Consider the following 19919-nt stretch of genomic DNA (forward strand, 5'->3'; position numbering starts at 1 on the left):
GGGTTTCAGTTATACGGTGATCGAGCACCCCATCCCTCCACCAGTGCCCGTTCTCCACCACCACTGATCCCAGTATCCCTCCCACCCCCCATTCCTCCCGTCCCACCCTGCCTCTGTGGCAGGGCATTCCCTTTTAGAACCACTTGTTAATATGTGCTAGTGTTTGGCTTGTCAGCATGCCGAGTACCGTGGGCTAAGCTCTGCTGTGGACACCCTGCCTCCCCCCAGAGCTCTTCAAGTCTTTCTTGTTCCTACTCTCTGACCGGTCCGGCTTGGTGGGGATTGATTCCCCCCCTCGCCGCTGAAGGCTCTGTTCTTCTGGGTCTAATTGTGGAGCCCGCAGCTCTTCTTCACTGCCTTGGCAGGGGACAAAGAAACGAAAGGGCAGACGTGGAATTTCATCTATGGGTGATCTTCGCAGAGGTCACACACGCCTCTTCTGCGCACCCTTGACCAAAACTCAGTACATAACTTTGCACCTTAACTGCAAGGGGTCTAAGCAACACGGGGAAGTAAAGAGAGTGGTTACTCTTTTTTTTTTTTGCCTTTTGGGTCACACCTGGCAATGCACAGGGGTTCCTCCTGGCTCTGCACTCAGGAATTACCCCTGGCGGAGCTCAGGGGACCATATGGGATGCTGGGAATCGAACCCGGGTCGGCCGTGTGCAAGGCAAACGCCCTACCCGCTGTGCTATCTCTCCAGCCCTCTGAGAGTGGTTACTCTTGAGGAATATGCACTTACAGGGGAGGGGACTCGGAGTGTGGAACGTAACGCACACTGCTAGATAGCCAGAGACAACACACAGCGGCTTAACTCAAAATCCCTGTAGTGAACTCGAGAGGCATGGCCTTTGGGTGCAGATGCTTAGGACACATACAGTTACTTGTTTCAGAAACGTGCAGATTAAATTAATTTGGGGACCTAGGGGCCACATGAGCCAGTGTGTGGGGGCTTCTCCCAGCTCTGTGCACAGGGTACTTGTAGCAGTGCTCAGGGAACAGTAGAGATGCTGGGGATGGAACCCAGGCGAGCCACGTGCAAGGCAGGCACCCTGCCCACTCTACTCCCCAACCCCTAGGCATGATTTTCCCCCATTTTTTCTTTTTCTTTCTTTTTCTTTTTTTTTTAAATATTTCAGGCCACTCTGGGTGGTACTCAGGGCTTACTCTTGACTCTTGACCCAAAGATCACTACTGGCAGGGTTTGGGGCACCATATGTGGTGCCGGGGATTGAATTCAGCTCAGCTGCATGTACAGCAAGCACTTTGCCCCCAGTTACATGGCTCCAACCCCTAACTATGAATTTTTAATTGCCATTCAATTAGGTCTACATCAGTTTAATTTTGACCTAAGAACACAGATAGTCTATGATTCTGATCTTTTTTTTTTTTTTGAAGGATTTTTTAAAATGTCATGACTTGGTTTGTGCTAATTTTGGTAAGTGAAGTGGGTCTGTGTCGTTATTGTTTGGTAAAGAGTAACATACTGGGAGAGGAGTCCCCCCACCCCCACCCCACCCCGGGGACAGGTGATCCGGGATGACTCCCAGTGTGCCGAGCTCTGTGCTGCCGCTGTTGGGAAACCAGGTGGTGTCCTGGAGTGACTGTGGTCTCGTGGGAGCAGGCGCCTACCCAAGCCTCTGCCCTCCGTAGCCTCCAGGAGTGAAGGTTTGGGTCGGGCTCCGTCACTGCATTGTAGGAGTCTGACAGTTCCGGAGTTGGGCTTTCTGATTTCAGGGACTTACAATTTACAATTTCATAGTAAGTTGTTAAATTCTTACTTAACCTGCTTGAAGACTTCTATTTAAAAAAAAATTCCCAGTTATAATAAATAAGAAGGAGCCCCTATGTACAATATATTGAGCTGAAGTAGAAGTCCTGAAATAAATCTTGGGTGAAAATCCCCTCAAGAGGAACTGAGAATCGTTCTGTTGCTGAGTGTTTAGAGCGGGACGGAAGGGAGTTTGTCCCAGTTTGAAGCAGAGAGAAGAGCATTTCACTGCTGGAAAATCTAAAGCCAATGAACCTCTTTTTTGGAGTTTCTCTGTCATTTCTCTGGTCAGCCTCAGGGAGGGGCATGTCTGGGTCACAGGAGGACAGAAGTGAGTCAGTATGAGCCGGCTGAATCACCTGGACGTTAAGTTCATGAAGGATGTCGATGGTTCTGCTTTCTGACTTGTCATCGTTTGTCTCTTTATAGGTCGAAGAAGTGAAAAAGCACCAACACTGTTTAGCCTTTAGCTCCTCGGGACCCCAGAGCCAGACTTACTACATTTGTTTTGATACCTTCACCGAGTATTTAAGGTGGCTCCGGCAGGTCTCCAAGGTAAGCGCACGGCCCCGCTACTTGCTGTTTTGCCCTGTTCAAAAGATAAGCCTGGACACACTAGAATCTGCCAGAAATTTTTTCATAAAAATGTAAGCTTCGGTTGTAAAATTTAAAAATCTTCATGTTCTCTGCCAGTTTTTGTCTGTGCTTGAAAAGAAGAAAACTCAGCGGGTAGACTAGCCTTATCTAAACGTACACTTGGGTCGGAGGAGATTCCTGGGACTTACCCAGGCTCGGAAAAAAACCACAAAACACCCAGAAAATTGGTACAGAGTTTCCCCTTTCCTCTGCATTTTTTCCTTAAACAGAGCCAGTCTTGTGCTAAAGCCCTTTCACAGTTTTATCTTGTGCCTTTTAAATGATTTTATTTCTTTTATTGTTTGTTTTTTATCGTAGCCCCCTGATTTAGCGAGCCATCGTGATTCACAAAACAATGTGTGTCTCTGTGTGTCTGTGTGCATAGGCTAATTGAAACCAGAATAATGTGACAAATTAGGCAAACAAACGCTGGGATTTTGAGGATGCTTTTGAGGATTTTGTTTTTCTTTTTAATCTCTAGCTTATAGAGTCGATTAGTAAAATTGTGGGGTGGATTGCCTCCTTAGTGCTTCGTTATTGGGTGTTTTTATGAATTGAAGCACTCGGGCACAGAAGTATTACCGTGGAATTTGCTTTCATATTTTAAACATTTCTAATCCAGTTTCTTTTCTGTGTTCATTGTGATTTAGACAGCACTCTGACATAAACATTGGTCAAGTCAGTGAACGGGGATTAATTTTGGCGATAAGTTCATAGGGAATAATGTCTGCAAAGTCTCTTTGAAGTCTTGGTCACATTCCAGTTACCAGGTAAAAGCTCTTCTTAGATGATGCAACACGGTTAGGAGTGGGTTTTCTTTGCTTCCAGAGAAACAGTGGGGGCAAACCTACGTTGTTGGGATCGAGAAGATATTGTGAACCCAGCAGGCAAGTGGAGATGCTATGTGAAAGGAAAGCATCTCTGCAGAGAGATGGGGCAGGGGCCACTCCTGAGAGTTACTGGAGAACTATGGTGCTGGATGGGGAAGTATGTACTATCTGTCTGTCCAGAGTTCGCTCCAAGTTTGCAGATGTGAGACGAAAAGTCTTAAACATAACCGTTGGGCTCGATATCTGAGGGGGTATGTGGCTTCAGAGCAAAATGTCAATGGCTCACACTGTTTTTCTCATAATTAAATACCCAACTACGGTTAAAGTGTATGTTGAGTTTTTAAAAACTTGATTTTGGTCAATTTTCTATTTACAGAGAAGTCACAGATAGTTGAAGGAGTTTCCATGTCTTCTTCAGCTGATTTCCCAAACATATAACCACAGCGCATCTATTAAAACTAAGAAACCAATAAATATTAGTACATCACTTGGAATTAAACTCTGGTTTCCTTAGATTTTGCTCTTTTTTCCCCTGTGAATGCTCTCTCGTCTCTAGGGTCTATAGGTACCATAATGCATTTGGCTGTCTGTGAGAATTTTTAAATGTTTTAACAGTATTTTTCATGTCCTTGACAGTGTTGAGGACATATACTATTTAAGGTTTTGATGAAATGTCTCATGAAGCTGTTTGAATCTGTTAGATCAAATGCAATGTAATTGTAGGCTGTCTTACATTCCTTTCGGAACTAGTCAGAGGTTTAAACTATTAACAATGATAAGGATGTAATTTCAAGCATATGTAAACTATCTTGACTACTAATGACAGATTGTTTTGAGACAATAACAAAAAAAAGATTAATAGGTACTGGCTTTAATAGTCTTGTGCAGTAACATTTGCGCAGAGATAGGTCTCTGTTCTGAGGCCAGCTTTCTCTCGGCTGCTCTGTGGAAGGTCTGTGTCTCGGCTCTTGGGTGTAACAAGGTCCTGTTTTGCTCTCTGGGGAAGGACTTCCAGGGATGTAATTCTGGTTAGACAAGCAATAAAATTTCAGGTAATCACAGCGCCGTCTGAACAAGGTCAGAGTGAGATGGCCCTTTCTGAGGCGGGAACTTAAGGGGTGCTTTGGGAAATCCAGGGGGACAGGCTCTCCAGTCAGCAGGAGGGCAGGTGGGGCTCTGATGTCACAGTGACATCACATCCCAGGGGTCTGCCACTTCCTGTGAGCTTACACATCCCAGGGGTCAGCCACTTCCCGTGAGGTTACTGACCAGCCAGGGGCGCACATACTCCAGGAAGTTTTGTACTGCCAGTATTGGTTGTTGTGTGGAAAGTGGATTGTTAAGTGCAAGACATAGACGGCTGGAGGGGGTGCTTGGGGCGGGGGGGGGGGGGGTGGAGCCTTGTGTTCTAGATGAGAGGCAAAGGGGGGAGCTAGAGAGTAGAGGGGGAAAGGGGAATGATGGGTTTCGCAAACGGACAGGATTAGTCTCCAAATTACGGAGCATGAGGAAACGGGAGAAATAAAGGCTCCAGGTGGATGATAAGCGTCAGTCAGAAACCATAACACCAATGAGACTCACCGTCACAAGCATGGCAAAATAGGGTTTTTTTTTTAGCTTTTTGGGTCATACCCAGTGATGCACAGGAGTTACTCCTGGCTCTGCACTCAGGGATTACTCCTGACGGTGCTCGGGGGACCTTATGGGATGCTGGGGATTGAACCCAGGTCAGCCGCGTGCAAGGCGAAAATGCCCTACTCGCTGTGCCATCGCTCCAGCCCCAGAATACAGTTTTTGATTACAAGCAGCTCCAGTGCTGAGAAATAGCAGAGTGGAGTATGAGATGTGGGTCACGTGCAAGCGTTACTAGTAGGGGCTGGCAAGTGTTGCCTTCTGCTTGCTCAGTTGCTGGTGATTGTGACATGAACTTGGCCGCTAATTTAGTCCTGTTCCATCTGCTTTTCTGGTCTAGAGTCCAGAGGATCTGGACTGAAGCTCAAGGGATTAGACCCGTTTCCCTTGCCGCCATGCGTCTTGGCACATTGCCGTGCGATGGCCAGGAGGGTGCGATGGCCAGGAGGAAGCGCTGGCTAGGTGTGTGCCGAGTGCAGGGTATGTCGTTCTGTGCCCCAGGTAATCCCCACATCGACACCCACACCAGGCGGTGGCAGCCTTTTCTCTCTGAGGGGAAGTGGGGGGATGAGGCTTCCAGGAGGAAGGTGTGGTGGGGAGTTAGTCACCTTGCGAGGCTCCTGTCGTTCACTAGTGATTTGGAACTCAGCCTCCTCCCCATTCAGGAATCCCTGCGCAGACACTGGCAGGATAACAGAGCATTTGGGATGCAGAGGCAGAGCCGGAGGGCCCTATTACTCACTGCGATACAAAGTTTCCCAGTGCCTCACTGCGATACAAAGTTTCCAAGTGCCCCAGGTCCTTCCTACCGGTCCTCGCCTCAGAACCACACCAACTGCAGATGCCTGAAGGCGTCTGGCGGCCTGCACTTGTGACGTCCATCATTTTATCACCGTCCTGCCTGTGGTTTATCACTGTGTGTTTGACTGTGTATTGTAATACAAGTTTTTATGTTTATTTGATGTGCTTTCAGTTTATCTGAGCAGATTCTTCTTGGCTGCTCTTAGCCAGAGTAGCCTTTGAAGGGGAGTCTGTAAGGATGGATGGCAGGCACTGTGGAGATTTGGGCCTGAATAGTCGGGGTTCAGAGGGCAAGATATCAGACGCGATGATTTTTGATACAGTCTTTCCCTTCTCTAATCTTGAAACTTAGATGCATGTTTTAAAAAAAATTGATAAGTTTATATGGCTAGCGAATCAAATAGGAAGTGAGTTATAATGGGCTATTGAAAGAGGGTAGAGTTAGAAAAAAAATGAGTGAGCGCCAGATTTGAATATGACTCCTATAAGATTGGGCTATAGTCTTCTTTAAACTTTGTCCAGTATATTCCTGTGACACCTTATGGAATGTATATAGTATGTATGGAATCTTGATATGTCTCTGTAAAAATACATATGTGTGTTTTACAATATGTCTTGTAAAATATATATTGTAATATATATCTATATATCTCACAAGGCTGTGATCTTGTGATAATAATGTTTTACTGCTGCAGTTTGGGAAAATAATGGCGGGGGGGTAGCTACTAATAAAGGAAGAAGAGACATTTACCCATTTGGGTATTTGTGCTTCTGGGAAATTTGGAGTGGCTGAGCCAGTTATCAACCGCTTCTACTTCCTGCTTCCCCCTTGCTTTGTCGTCTGCTCTTCCTCATTTGGAGGTATTAGGAAGTGATACAGGTTAGTCACTTTGAGGCTTGGTTCCTGTGTTTCTTTCCTTATAAAGAAATAAAGTGTTCACAGATTGGATTGTCTTTAGGTTCTGATATTTATTTATTTATTTTATTTATTTATTTTTTGCTTTTTGGGTCACGCCCAGCAATGCAAGGGGTTACTCCTGGCTCTGCAGTCAGGAGTTACTCCTGGCGATGCTCAGGGGACCCTATGGGATGCTGGGAATTGAACCCAGGTTGGCCGCGTGCAAGGCAAACGCCCTACCTGCTGTGCTATCTCTCCAGCCCCCTAGGTCCTGATATTTAAAGCAGGATTCATTTTGATTAGGTTCTAGCACAGTGGTAGGGCGTTTGCCTTGCGTACTGCTGGCCTGGCTTAGCCAGGTTCAATTCCTCCGCCCTCTTGGAGAGCCCGGCAAGCTACCGAGAGTATTCCTTCCGCACGGCAGAGCCTGGCAAGCTACCCTTGATGTATTCAATATGCCAAACACAGTAACAAGTCTCAAAATGGAGACGTTACTGAACCCACTTGAGCAAATCGATGAACAATGGGAGGACAGTGATACAGTGCTACAGTTCTATCCTCATCCTGATCAGAGGAATACAGAAAGAAACAAATTCTCATGGATTTTAAAGTAAAATGAATGAGATAATTGTAAAATTAAATTTATTTCATTTTTAGTTTTAGTTTCAGTCTTAGCTATAGTAGAAATGTTCTTCTTTGTTCTAGGTTATGTCATTTCACTTGAATGAAAGTATAGGTATGAAAGGTTATTAATTACAAATGATTTGTTTTTCGGGAAGGCAGTGCTCAGGGGTGGCCCACCCCTGGTGGTGCTCTGGGGATCATATGTAGTGCCAGGGATCAAACTGGGGCCAGCTGGTTGCAAGGCAAGTGCCATATCATTCCTATACTTATTTCTCAAACTTAATTTTAGCATTAATATTGCTAGTTTAATTTCTAAGGCATTCGTTTCCAAGTTTTTAGTTTGGGTGGGTGTTGGTGGAAGAAATAGCTCCTTTGGGGAGGATGACAATATGATTGCAAAGTCATCTTTAAAATATTAACTCATAACATGCTTTAAGAATTCAGGGACCATCCAGTTTATGTGCTGTAAAACAGGACCGAGTCTGTTTGACCTGGGCGTGTGGGTCCAGCCTGTTTTCAAAGTGGTTTTCAGGGCCAGGGGTGACTAGCTGAGGGGAGAGAGGGATCGCAGAGGAACAGGGGTTCTGGTGTTTATTGGCAAAAGAAGAAAAGAAAAGGAATGACATCCTAGAAAAGGGGACCTAGCTATCTCTTTGTGGTCCTGTTTGGAGTTGGTCATTTAAGGCATGTTTATTGATTCTTTGAATTCCTTCAAAATTGATTTTTCATGTGGGTCTTCAGCTTTAGTCTTAGTTTCAGATTTTAACTCTGTCCCTTCTGAGACTTTGTCTCATCTCTAAGGTGTGTTTGGGGCTGGGGTGGTAGCTGGAGGGTCCTGAAACACTGTGGAGTGTGGCCACAAAACAAAGCCACAGAACAATGAAACGTGCTTTTCTGTATTTTAAGGTAGATTGTAAAGGATGTATGTTACCCGTTCCTGGTTGTGCATGCATGTGTTTTTCACTCTTTTATGGCAAATGAAATATTCAGCTATCTGCAGAGTAGCTCCAGACCCTGACCCCACAGATACCCACTCACGGCCAGTTGTATTTCACCTGCACGCTTAGCGTCTCTCCAGATTCTTGAGCAAATCTGTGTTTGTTTCACACACTCCTCTCATATATGGGTATTCATGGATACACCAGTGCACATAAGTCTACGTGTGTATGCATCCAAATACAGTATGTAGGTGTGTAGTCACACATATGTTCTGAGCTAGAATTCCTTTGAAAAACCTACTTCTATCGTTATCTTTGTTTTCAAAAGAAAGGCCAGTTCAGATTATTAGGACTCACACATCTGTCCAGATGACCGAGAGGAGAGAACTGACCAAGGTGACTTTGTTTCTGAAATAATGAAGCAGGTATTTTTTTTCTTTTTTGGGGGGGGGGGTCACACCCGACGATGCACAGGGGTTACTCCTGGCTAATACATTCAGGAATTACCCCTGGTGGTGCTCAGGGGACCATATGGGATGCTGGGAATCGAACCCGGGTCGGCCACATGCAAGGCAAACACCCTACCCACTGTGCTATTGCTCCAGCCTCATGAAGCAGGTCTTGCTAGAGAGAATACACAGTCGATGTAAGAAAGGGGCAGATTGTGAATTTCTGTTTCACCTTTTGGTTTGGGGGCCATACCCGGCAGTGCTCAGGGGTTACTCCTAGCAGTGCTTGAGCCTGGGTCAGGTGCGCGCATGGCAAGTGTCCTACCCGCTGTGCTAGGATTCCAGTTCCTGGCACTTTTCTCCTTTGCACATGGTCTAGTTCTCTCCTGTATAGGAAAAGGAGGAGACATAGCACGAGCTGTTCCGAGAACCTTCAGCCAGAGCAGATGCTCGACCATGAAGATCATGAACCGTGATGGGCGTTGTGGATCCACGGGAGGGAGTGTCCGTCTCTCTCCTTGACAATTAGTGGCTGACATCTGGGCGGCTGTCAGCTCTTTGGGTATCACCATCATATTTTCACGCTGGGTCATGTGGTTCGTGGGGACTGGGGGGAGTTGGACCGTACCTGATTGTGTTCAGAACTGAGTCTGGTGCTCGCTTGACTGTCTGCGGTGTCAGGGCATGGGGCAGGGGCCGGCACGTGCCTAGCTCTCTGGGTCTTCTCGGTCATCTTAAAATTTCTTTATCTTTTAGTCGCTGCAGCGAAATGCTGGTTATCATGATATATCAGGTTCCTCCTTCATAAGCACAGCACAGGCAAGTGGTAACTGCATGTCAGGCTGAGTGAAAGATCACATGAACTGCTGAATAAACATCACTCTTTGAACGAGAGTGAGATGATGCATTACAGTGAAGATTTGCTTTTCAAGTCCTTAAATAGAGTGGTTTGTCGTCCATTCTGTGCTTAGAACATTTCACTCACTGCTTGGGCCCAGTCATTCTCATGTGGGAAGGTTGAAGTTTTCCGACAGGCTTGTGTCATTAGAGGAAGCGGCGTGAAACCTTTCCAGAGTAGTCAGGGCCTGGGAGTGGCTCCCAGGGCTGGCGGGCCCAGTGCGGTTTCCATTCCCTGCACCCTGAGGTCCCCGGCCGAGTTCCCCTGAGCACTTACCCCCAAGCGCTGCTGGGTGTGACCTGTCAAATTAAAGTGATAAGACTTTTTTTTTTGAGATTACTTAGTCATCTCACATGCATGCTTTGTTTCTTTATTTGAAATAAGTTTAGGGAGTGTGTTACTTTGTTGTTAGCAAGTCTTGACACTGTTTCATGATGATGTTGGTGTTTTGATGGTATGAAGCTTTTCTCTCAGCACCGGGCTGCACAGGTAGACAGGTCTTTCATGAAAATTCACTTTGCGTTTTAGTTTTTATTTATTTATTTTTAAGAAGTCCTTGCTTCTTTATTTTTGGATTGGGGGACACACCTGTCTGTGCTCAGAGTTTCCTCCTGGCTCTGTGCTCAGTGATCACTCCTGCTGGTGCTCGGGGAACTGCATATGGTGCCAGGAATTGACCCTGTGTCAGCCTCTTGCAAGGCCAGTGTCCTACCCACTGCACTGTCTCTCCAGTCCACACTTCATATTTTATACCACTGTTCGGATAAAGAATCCAGGTCGAACTGACCAAAGACGGCCTAGCAGGCCGACCGTAGAGCCTCAGCGGGATCTGATGGACATGGCTTTTAGCTGACAAAATAGGCCCCTGCTCCTTTCAGATCCTCTCTGTCCCTTAAATCAACTCCATAGTGAGTTATTTGGCTTTATTTGGCATTTTGAATACCTTTGAAGGTATTTTTTCAATTTTCATCACGGTCACATGGCTCTTAGTTTAGGGATTTAGAATTGCACATTTCAGAAGGACCTTGTAGGGACCCCCTTCCCCCTGCGCGCGCGCACACACACACACACACACACACACACATACACACACACCACCACCACCACCACCACCACCATCACCACCATTTGATCACCTCCTGTAAATATCCGTTGTTTTCCAGACCCCTGCAGTGTCTGACAAGACAGTTCTTACTAGTAAGGGAACTGAAACCTGGAGCCCTGTGACTTTGCTCATTGATCTCTATTGTGCTGTTCGGTAGAAGACAGAACTCAACCACTGAATATTGACTCCACGTCATTTCCGTGCTCGCCCCACCCCCTCACTGAGTTGTGCTCAGAAGTTCTTCTGGGAATTCCAGCAGTTCCTGCTGCCACTCCCTCCAGGGCCCTTGTCTGCTGTCTGCTTTCCCTCCTGCGTGCTCTCCAGCTTCTCCATACGCTGGCGGAGTGTGTGGCTGCTGCTTCCTTTGCTCCAAACATTATGTCCAGAGTGAATCAATATTCCTTGGCGAGGGCATCTCTAAGGTCTCTAGGTGTTTTCGTTGACTGCCATGTTTGGCCTGCTCAGTGGCTCGAGTCGTGGCCCCCGTCACGTTAGTGGCAGTAACTCGAGGCTTGGACTCTTTCTCGGGACCAGGAACATTGGTTTAGATGCTTTACAGTAGCCGTGTGAGTTTAGTACCGAGAACAACTTAGGTCAGATTTGGCCACCACTGAGACAGTTGACTCCAGTTTGCAGATGAGAGCTGAGGTAGGAGGCGTTTCGCTCTGTCGTGTTGGGTCTTCTCTGCTGTGTTGCTCCTTCGCCTGAATTGTACTTACTGTGCTCTGACCCAGAGGGACAAAGTGAGCCAGGTTTCAAGAAATAACACGAGGGCCGGAGCGATAGCACAGCGGTAGGGCATTTGCCTTGCGCGCAGCCAGCCTGGCTGAGCCGGGTTTGATTCCTCCGCCCCTCTCGGAGACCCCGGCAAGCCACCCGTGATGTATTTGATACGCCAAACACAGTAACAACAAGTCTCAAAATGGAGACGTTACTGGGCCCGCTCAAGCAAATCCATGAACAATGGGAGGACAGTGACAGTGACAGATCCTCATGTATTATTTGACTTAATAAAACAAAAATTGTTAAAAAAAAAAAAAAGAACACTTGAGACTGACCGAGCCTCCAGAGGAAGATGCCAGTCCAGGGAGTCATTTGACCATGATTAGAATTGAAACACACCTTAATAAGTCTGGGCAGCTCTTGGCAGAATGCCCGGTGATCTCTTAGGCAGTCAGTCGACTGGGGTCTGCAGCTAAGTGGACATAAGCAAAGCCCCTGGGCACTGACCACTGATCGTCTCAAATGATGACCAGAGGCTTTAAAGAAGTCTGGGGCCAGCGTGAAAAAACAGCAGGTAAGGTGCTTGCCTTGCATGCGGCCAAACGGGGTTCGATCCACGGCACCACATGGGGTCCCATGAGCCTGGCAGGAGTCACCCCGAGTGCACAGGCAGGAGTCAGCCCCGAACACGGCCGACTGTGGCCGTCCCCCCCAGACAAAACAGAGAAGTCTGAGGTGCCTTCCGAGCCATCCAGGGCAGGCGACACAGTCGTTTCAGGTGGAGGGCTGCTGTGGAGATAATTTGCAGAGGGTGATGGAGCACTGACTTTCAGGGACTGAGCAAGCACAACTGACCAGATGGCCGTCGCTGGTGTGTTGGATTTGGAAATCAAATAACTATAATATGAATATTCGAACCAACATAAAAATTTGTATTCTTTTGGGGGGGGTGGTGTGGGGGACTGGAGCACTTCTGGGTGGATGTGTGCTCACGGCTTCCTCCTCACTCTGCATTCGGGGATCTCTCCCGGGTGGCTCAGGGGGCTGTATGGCGTGCCGGGGATTGAACCCGGGTCTGCTGTGTGCACAGCAGGGGAATACTCTGCTCACTGTCCTGTTGCGCCGGCCCAGACCGCGTTCCCTTTAAAGTGGAAGTCCCAGTATGTATTTACGCAATTACAATATTGGTAACCCAAGTGTATGGAATTTTCTGGAACTACTCTGAAGAGTTAAATTCTTCTACCTGCTGGTCTCATTTATAATTTCTTAAAGTAACAGAGAGTAATTGCCAAAATACAAATGAACTCATCATGTTAAACGTTCCGGAGCTGGGGCCAGAGACAGTGCGGAGGCTAAGGCGCTTGCCTTGCATGTATGCGGCTTCCCCTGGTTCGATCTCTGGCATCCCATATGGTCCCCTGAACCCCACCAGGAGTGATCCCTGAGCACAGAGCCAGGAGTAATCCCTGAGCATCACTGGGTGTGATCCAGAGAGGAAAAGCAAAACAACAAAATAAACATGCCTGATCTTATATGTTCCTCTTGGAATTTAGACTCCCGGGGAGTCTGCATTTTCAGTACAAAACATAAAAGCTTGCTTCTTCTGGTGGAGTTACTTAAATGCGAATTTATGTTCCATTAGTAGAAAATCCGAGGCTCTGTCCGGAGGAGGCTGCCACCTCTGGGGCCTGCGGTCAGGAGGGACCACGGATATTTGTAGGTTGTCACATTCTTAAGCTCTTGTTTACCCGTGTTTTGCCAATAAGGAAATGAGGAAGGAACTCTGAGTTCAGATTTGGTCTCCACCCAAGCCGCGCTTTGTGTTTTCTGTTGTTTCTGAGGAACACAATGGGGCTTGTGTGTGCGAGGGGAGATAGTCGTCAGAGTGACAGGGGGAGTGACAGACCGGGGGGGGGGGGGGGGGGGGGGGCTGTCGGACCGTCTCAGCCGGTCCCCGGCTCTGACTCAGGATCCCAGGAACTGGCCCTGTTCCTCCAGCTCAGCCGCCCCGCCAGCCCCACGTCCTGGCCGGTGACACGCAGGTTCTCTGCTCAGGTGCCGAAATGCTCGTCCCTGTGCTGCTGAGGTGCCGAGCCGTGAGGTTTGTAGTGCTCCTCCGTGCTCTCCCCCTTGCCTTCTGCCGTCTTGATTCGGGCCTTTATGCATCTGTGTCCTCAAGAGACCAAGCGTTTGAGTGACCGACTTCTCCAGTGACCAGTGCAGCGCCCAGTTGCTGGAGAGAAAGTCCAGGCCTGATGTTTCTTGTCTTGCATGTGGCCGACCCCGGCTTCATCCTCAACCCCACACGGTCTCCTGAGCACTGTTGGGGAGTGAGTCCCGAGGACCGTCGGGTATGTCCCAGAAGCGCCCCCTCTAGAAATAGAGCTCCAAGTAGAGTGCCCAGTTTATAACGACAAAGGGTAAATTACATGCTGGAAGAATGATTCTTCCTCTAGCAAGGAGAGGCCAGGTACCTCTCTCTGTTGCCTAGATTTCTCTGGATTGATCATTGCTGCTGTGGGCTGGAGCGACAGCACAGCGGTAGGGCGTTTGCCTTGCAAGCAGCCAACACGGCCCACCTGAGTTCGATTCCTCCGCCCCTCTCTGAGAGCCCAACAAGCTACCAAGAGTATCTCGCCCGCATGGCAAAGCCTGGCAAGCTCCCTGTGACGTATTCCATATGCCAAACACAGTAACAGTTGTCACAATGGAGACGTTACTGGGCCCACTCGAGTAAATTGATGAACAACGGGAGGACAGTGACAGTGGCAGTGATCATTTGATCATTGATCACTGCTGCAGTCTGGTGATCTGACAGTGAGCCTAGTATTTTGTGGTTGTCTTCTTCCCCCCTTGAGCATGCATCTCTCTTGTATTTTTTCTTTTTTTTTTTTAATCCTTGGGTCCCTTATCTGTATTAACTGGTGCCTTCAAGCCTTAGAATCCTGACCCTAAATCATCAGTTACCCGTTGCTGCCTTTGCCTGCATAGAGCGGCATCAGTTTGGCCAGATCTTTGTACTGTTCGTCATCATTGGTTTGCCATCTCATTCCCCTCTCGTGATTTAGAATGGCATGGAAATTTGTCTGTCTCTTGGGTTTCCCACCTCCTACATCGTCTCGGGCCCAGGAATGGCAAGATCTTCTGCTTCCGAGTAGAATTTGCTAAGTGGAAAGCTGTCGTCTGGGCGTGCTCCTGTTAGGGCCTTATCACTGTCTATATTCTAATCAGTCTTGCAGGCGCTTTGCTGCATCTGTTTGAAACATCAGATTTTGAAAATAGCAGCTAAGTCAGACCAAGAAATGAGATGATGTTGTGAAAAGTTTAGGGGTCACGTCAAGGCATTTGTTGTCTTTGTGGATTTTTCTGTATCTTTTGGCAGTGCAGTGCTCAGGGATCCCCAGGGCCATACATCTGTACCTTCTCCTCAGCCCTAAGATTCCTTTATAAGAAAATGCATGTGGGGCCGGGTAGCACAAGGGTTAAGGTGCCTTGTTGGCCGCTGGCCCCACGATCACAGATGGTCCCCCAGGTATCACTTGGACAGATACTTGAGCATAGACCCAGGAGTGAGCCATGAAAATAGCCAGGGGAGGCCCAGAACTCCTCCAGAATAGAAGTGCTCAGGTCACAGAGATAGGAGAGGGGTTAAGGCGTTTGCCTGGCCTGCATCGGACCCATGTTCCGCCGCACCCACCACAGGAGTGGCCCCTGAGCACAGAGCCAGGATTGGCCCCCGAGCACTGCCAGGGAAACCCTCCCACCCTCCACCCCTAACCCCAAATAAAGAAACGCATGCTGTGGTACAGAAACATTTACTTTTATTAAATCGGAAAGTTTTGTCTGATGTCCATTAGTAAGTTAAAATTATTGGTAAGGATGAACTTAAAAATAGGCAAAGTTGTTGGAGTGCTTCCTTAATAAAGATTCATGAGAGTTTATTCTAAATTTACATTCCCCCATCTCTTGGGTGGTGGTGAGAATCGAAACTAGGTCAACTGAGGTTAAGGATTTTTCACCAAAGGCCCGGCAGCTCCTAGGCGACTGACTGTCCCCGCAGCCAGGGGCATAATTGCCCAGACCGCCTCGGGCTGGGTCAGAGCGGCCGGCCATGACTCAGAGGCCCTTCTCGGCGGCTTTCATTTCACACACGCCCAATTATCTCTGCGATTCCGGCTGCTCGGAGCAATCCTTTCAGAGTCATCGTGCTCACTTTGAACATGCTCTGCGTCTAACAGAGATAATTCTGCTTCGCTGACGTACGCTGGGGCACAGAAGGCGTCACGTTATTTGGAGTTGACTCTGGACTGTGGAAGAGGCTGTCGCAAAGGGAGCATCCGGCCTGAGTCGTGTGCACAGTATAGGGCAGGGGCGCCCCCAGAGTAAGGGCCCCTGACTCCACATCTGGTCTCCTGAGCACAGAGTCCGGAGTAAGCCCTGGGTGTGACCCCGGAACAAGCAAAGCAGAAGCCCCCAAAGTGTGAAAACCGATAAGGAATCTGGAAAGGTCAGATGACAGTCTTTACCTGTGCTTGGAGGTGTTCTGGGGAAACTGTCCCAGAGCCACGAGGACCGTTTTTTTTTTTTTTCCATGCCTGTTTCTGAGGGGACAGAAGGCAACCAGAGCGGGTGACTGGGACGCACATCCTCCGTGACGAACCTCCCGGACTCCGGAGGTTCCTTGGAGGAGACGTGTTTAATTCGCCAGCTGAATCACAGCGTTGAAAAGGAGCGTTTGGTCCACAGGAGGCTGACCACCCGGAGGGAGGGGGAGGGCAGTCAGGTCAGAACACGGGCCACTGTGACAATGCTGGTTGGAAACGGTCACTCTGGGCGAGAACTGAGTGCTGAAGGGGGAAAGGGATGTCCATGGTGCCCTTTCTGTGACAGTGTTGCCAACCACATGGCCCAAGAGGAAAATGTGGGGGTGGGGCATGGGGAGGGGGGCGGGAATGGGAACATTAGTGGCAGGAAATGTACAACTGGCGAATGGACCAGTGTTGGAACATTGTATGACTAAAAATCATGAACAACGTTGCAACTATATAGCTCATGGTGATTCTAGTAAAAGTTATTTTTATTATTATTTTTTTTAAAGGTGGGGGCTGGAGCGATAGCACAGTGGATTTGCCTTGCATGTGGCCGACCTGGGTTCGATTCCCAGCATCCCATATGGTCCCCCGAGCACCACCAGGAGTAATTCCTGAGTGCAGAGCCAGGAGTAACCCCTGAGCATCACTGGGTATGACCCAAAAAAGCAAAAAAAGGGGGGGTGGGGGGGGAAGAATCACTGATTTACTGGGCTGATTCCCCCCACCCCCCAATGGCTTTGGGGCCACACCCGAAGATGCTCAGGGCTTGCTCCTCCTGACTCTGCATTCAGGGATCTCTCTTGGCAGGCGCGGGGGACCATGTGGGATGCCGGGAATCGAAGCCGGGTCAGCGGTGTGCAAGGCAAACGCCCGCTGTACCATCGCTCCGGCCCCTGCACTGATTTCCGTAGTCTTAGTTTTGAACGGATCTTTTAGAACTTATTAGTTCTTTGCACAGTTCTCCTTTCAATGGTCTCCGGACTGCAGGAGAAGCTGAGGTTCAACTCCTCACGATGTCTTAAGTACGATGGAGCTGTTCAGGGCGTCAGGACAGTGGCCCAGACCCTGATTCTGGCTTGCTCCGCTCAGAGCTGTGAGCTGTCTCCCGGATTCTGAGCCGTGAGCCTCTCTCGTGCATTTTTGGCAAGGCAGGCTTGCTGCGAGCAGGCTGTTGGGCTCTTGCCCGAGTTTAGAGACGCCAGAGCGAAGGTGAGGTGACCGACTCCTGGCAGATGGTGTTGGCCCTGTGCCTGCCTGTGGCCCTGGGTCGCTCAGCCGATGCCCTTTGGTCTCTGTGGGCCAGGTTGCCTGTGCTTCAGATGTTCCAAAATCTTGATCTTCAGGGGTAAAATACAAGCACAGTCACTCTCGCCAAAAGGATTTTTATTTTATTTTTCTCTTCTTATATTTATTTATTGAATCACTGTGGGAAAAGTTACAAAGCTTTCAAGATTAAGTCTTGGTCATACAGTGATCAAGCACCTTTCCCTTCGCCAGTACTTGATTTTCACCACCAATATACCCCCCCTCCCACCCCTCCCAATGCCTGTGAGGTAGATGATTTCTACTTAACTCTCTCTACTTTGATTACATTCATTATTTCAACAAAAGGTGCACCATTATTGTTTAGAATTTCCCCCCAACGATCAGAATTGCTGAAAAGGCATTGCGAAATAATTTGTTATCTATAGCTGGTTATGAGAACCATATGATGTTGGATTTCTGATATTTTACTAGGTAAGTCTGGAGGGATTTCTACAAAGAGCCAGATAATTAAGAGATTGGTTTCTGTGCGTCTGGTGTTATGGCCATGCCGGAGAGCCGCTCGTGGGGTGCAACTCGTGACTTCGGTAGGGCGTGAAGGACAAGCCAGTATTGCCCCCCTTCCCATGAGACTGCAGTTGCCCCGTCACGGCCAGCTCATACCTGGCTTTCCAATAAGCTCTAGGCAGCAGCCACCTTGCTGCCGGGGGGGGGGGGGGGGGGGGGAGGGGGGAAGAAAGGCGGAAGGGAGCAACACCCTTTCCCTCCTGGGGAAGCATGGCACCATAGTTGAACGCATGGTCCATTCATTTTTCTGCCAGGCTCTGGATTAAGTCCTTTTGCCTCTGGAGCCAGGTCATGCCAGAGAGCCGCTCATGGGGGGCAACTTGTGATCTTGGTACGCGTGAAGGACGAGCCGGTACCGCCCCCCTTCCCATGAGACTGCAGTTGCCCCGTCACCGCTGGCTCATACCTGGCTTTCCAATAAGCTCTGAGACGGCGGCCACCTTGCTGCTCGGGGGAGGAAGGCAGAAGGGAGCAACACCCTTTCCCCCCTGGGGAGGCATGGTGCCATAGTTTAAGGCATTCACTTTTCTGCCACAAGCTGCCCGGCTCTGGATTAAGTCCTTTTGGCCCTGGAGCCATGGCCGTGCTGGAGAGCTGCTTGTGGGGGGCAACTCGTGACCTCCGTAGGGCGTGAAGGACCAAGGATTTTTATTTAAAAAAAAAATCCATTTTTCAGGTCTCACCCCTTCCCTAGATGAGTGTGTGGTCAGCAGACTGCCCCTTGCCAGGGACATGCACCCGTTACTGCCTGGTCTCCTCCCCGAGTCGCACACCGGGCCCTGAGCTGACGCCCAGTCACCAGGAACAGCTGAATAGGAAAGAGGGGTTTTTCCTTGGCGTGAGGAAAAACACACCAGGAAGGAGGGCCCCAGCCCGGGCCGAGAGAAGCTTCCAGGAGAGGGAGACAGCAACGAACCACTTGGACGTGTTCTGCTCACTTCTCAGGGAACTCATACTCAGGAGAGGACCGGGGGCGCACATATTTGCTGAATATGCAGTGAAGATTTTTCAGACGTCCAGAGAATGGTGGAGAAGCCATCGGGGGGACAGACGAGAGGCCGAGGAGCGCCCACTGGCTGGTCTCGTCCGGCCAGCCGGGGCCTGGGGGACTCCCCAGCACAGAGCGTTTGTGCCTTGGCACAGTCAGAGCCCAGGAGAGGCCGTCACGCCCTCCCACCTCCACGCCTCAGGTCGGCGTCTTGTAGCTCTTCCGATCCTCAGAGTCCTCCTGATTTGGGGGACCGGGGGTTCAGACAAGTGGTGAGGTGGCGACAAGCCCGGACAGGGGTCTGTCTCTCTCCTGCGGTGGGAGTCGGGACGCTGAGCACCGACGTGACTTCGGCCTCCATTCTGCCTCGGCTGGCGCTGGCCCCTTGACTCAGTGGAACTGTCTTTCATTTTAAAGCAAGGCTAAATTCTTCTTAGCGTGGATCGTGACCCTCACACCAACTGTTCGGTTGAAAGCATGATATTTTGACTTAGTACAGTGGCCCTCACCGGTACCAGACCCGCTAAAGCATCGGTCACGGTTCTGTCATTGCTGTTTGAGAGAATGACAGTGAGTGGGCCATGAGTGACTTGGCGGCTGTGCAGGGGGGTCGAAGTCTTGACTTTTTCCCTTGCTTGGGTCTTACTTGGAGAAGGCTCTTTAGTTGTGGCTTTTTGGTCACACCCGGCGATGCTTGGGGGTTACTCCTGGCTCCGCACTCAGGAATCCCTCCTGGTGGTGCTCGGGGGACCATATGGAATGCTGGGAATCGAACCCGGGTTGGTTGAGTGCAAGGCAAACGCCCTACCCGCTGTGCTATGGCTCCAGCCCCAGCTCTTCAGTTGTGATGGGTGCTACAAGGGCATGTTGGGCTGCTCTGGAGGACGCAGACTGTTTTGTGTGTGTGTGTGTGTGTGTGTGTATGTGTGTGTGTGTTTGTTTCATCCAGGACTCAGATGTCACCTCTTGGTGGTGGGACCCTGTATTTTGCAGGGTGGGCGGCCAGGCAGTGCTCACGGCTCCCTGGGGATGAAGTGACCGGATTAGGGTGGCGAGAGCAGTCGTGCTGCTTTTGCCGTCACCTGGCAGCCTGTGGCCTGTGCCCACGTGGCCCGTCCCATCACTGACCTGGGGCTGTTCCATTCCTCCCGTCTCCCCTCAAGCTGCTCTGCTGGGCCCCCAGGTGCTTCCCTCGCCCTCCTGC

General features: G+C 49.4%; 1 protein-coding gene across 1 annotated transcript in view; it reads left to right on the forward strand.

Annotated features, from left to right (window-relative positions):
* PHLPP1 (PH domain and leucine rich repeat protein phosphatase 1) overlaps positions 1 to 19919 on the forward strand; it is a 218533-nt gene that overhangs the window by 102736 nt on the left and 95878 nt on the right. The window contains exon 3 of the mRNA XM_056106973.1: positions 2201 to 2326. Within this exon, the coding sequence (XP_055962948.1) occupies positions 2201 to 2326 (126 nt within the window). The remainder of the gene's footprint in view (positions 1 to 2200; positions 2327 to 19919) is intronic.

Source organism: Sorex fumeus, unplaced genomic scaffold, assembly GCF_029834395.1.
Source record: "Sorex fumeus unplaced genomic scaffold, SorFum_2.1 ptg000151l, whole genome shotgun sequence".
Classification (NCBI taxonomy): Eukaryota; Metazoa; Chordata; class Mammalia; order Eulipotyphla; family Soricidae; genus Sorex; species Sorex fumeus.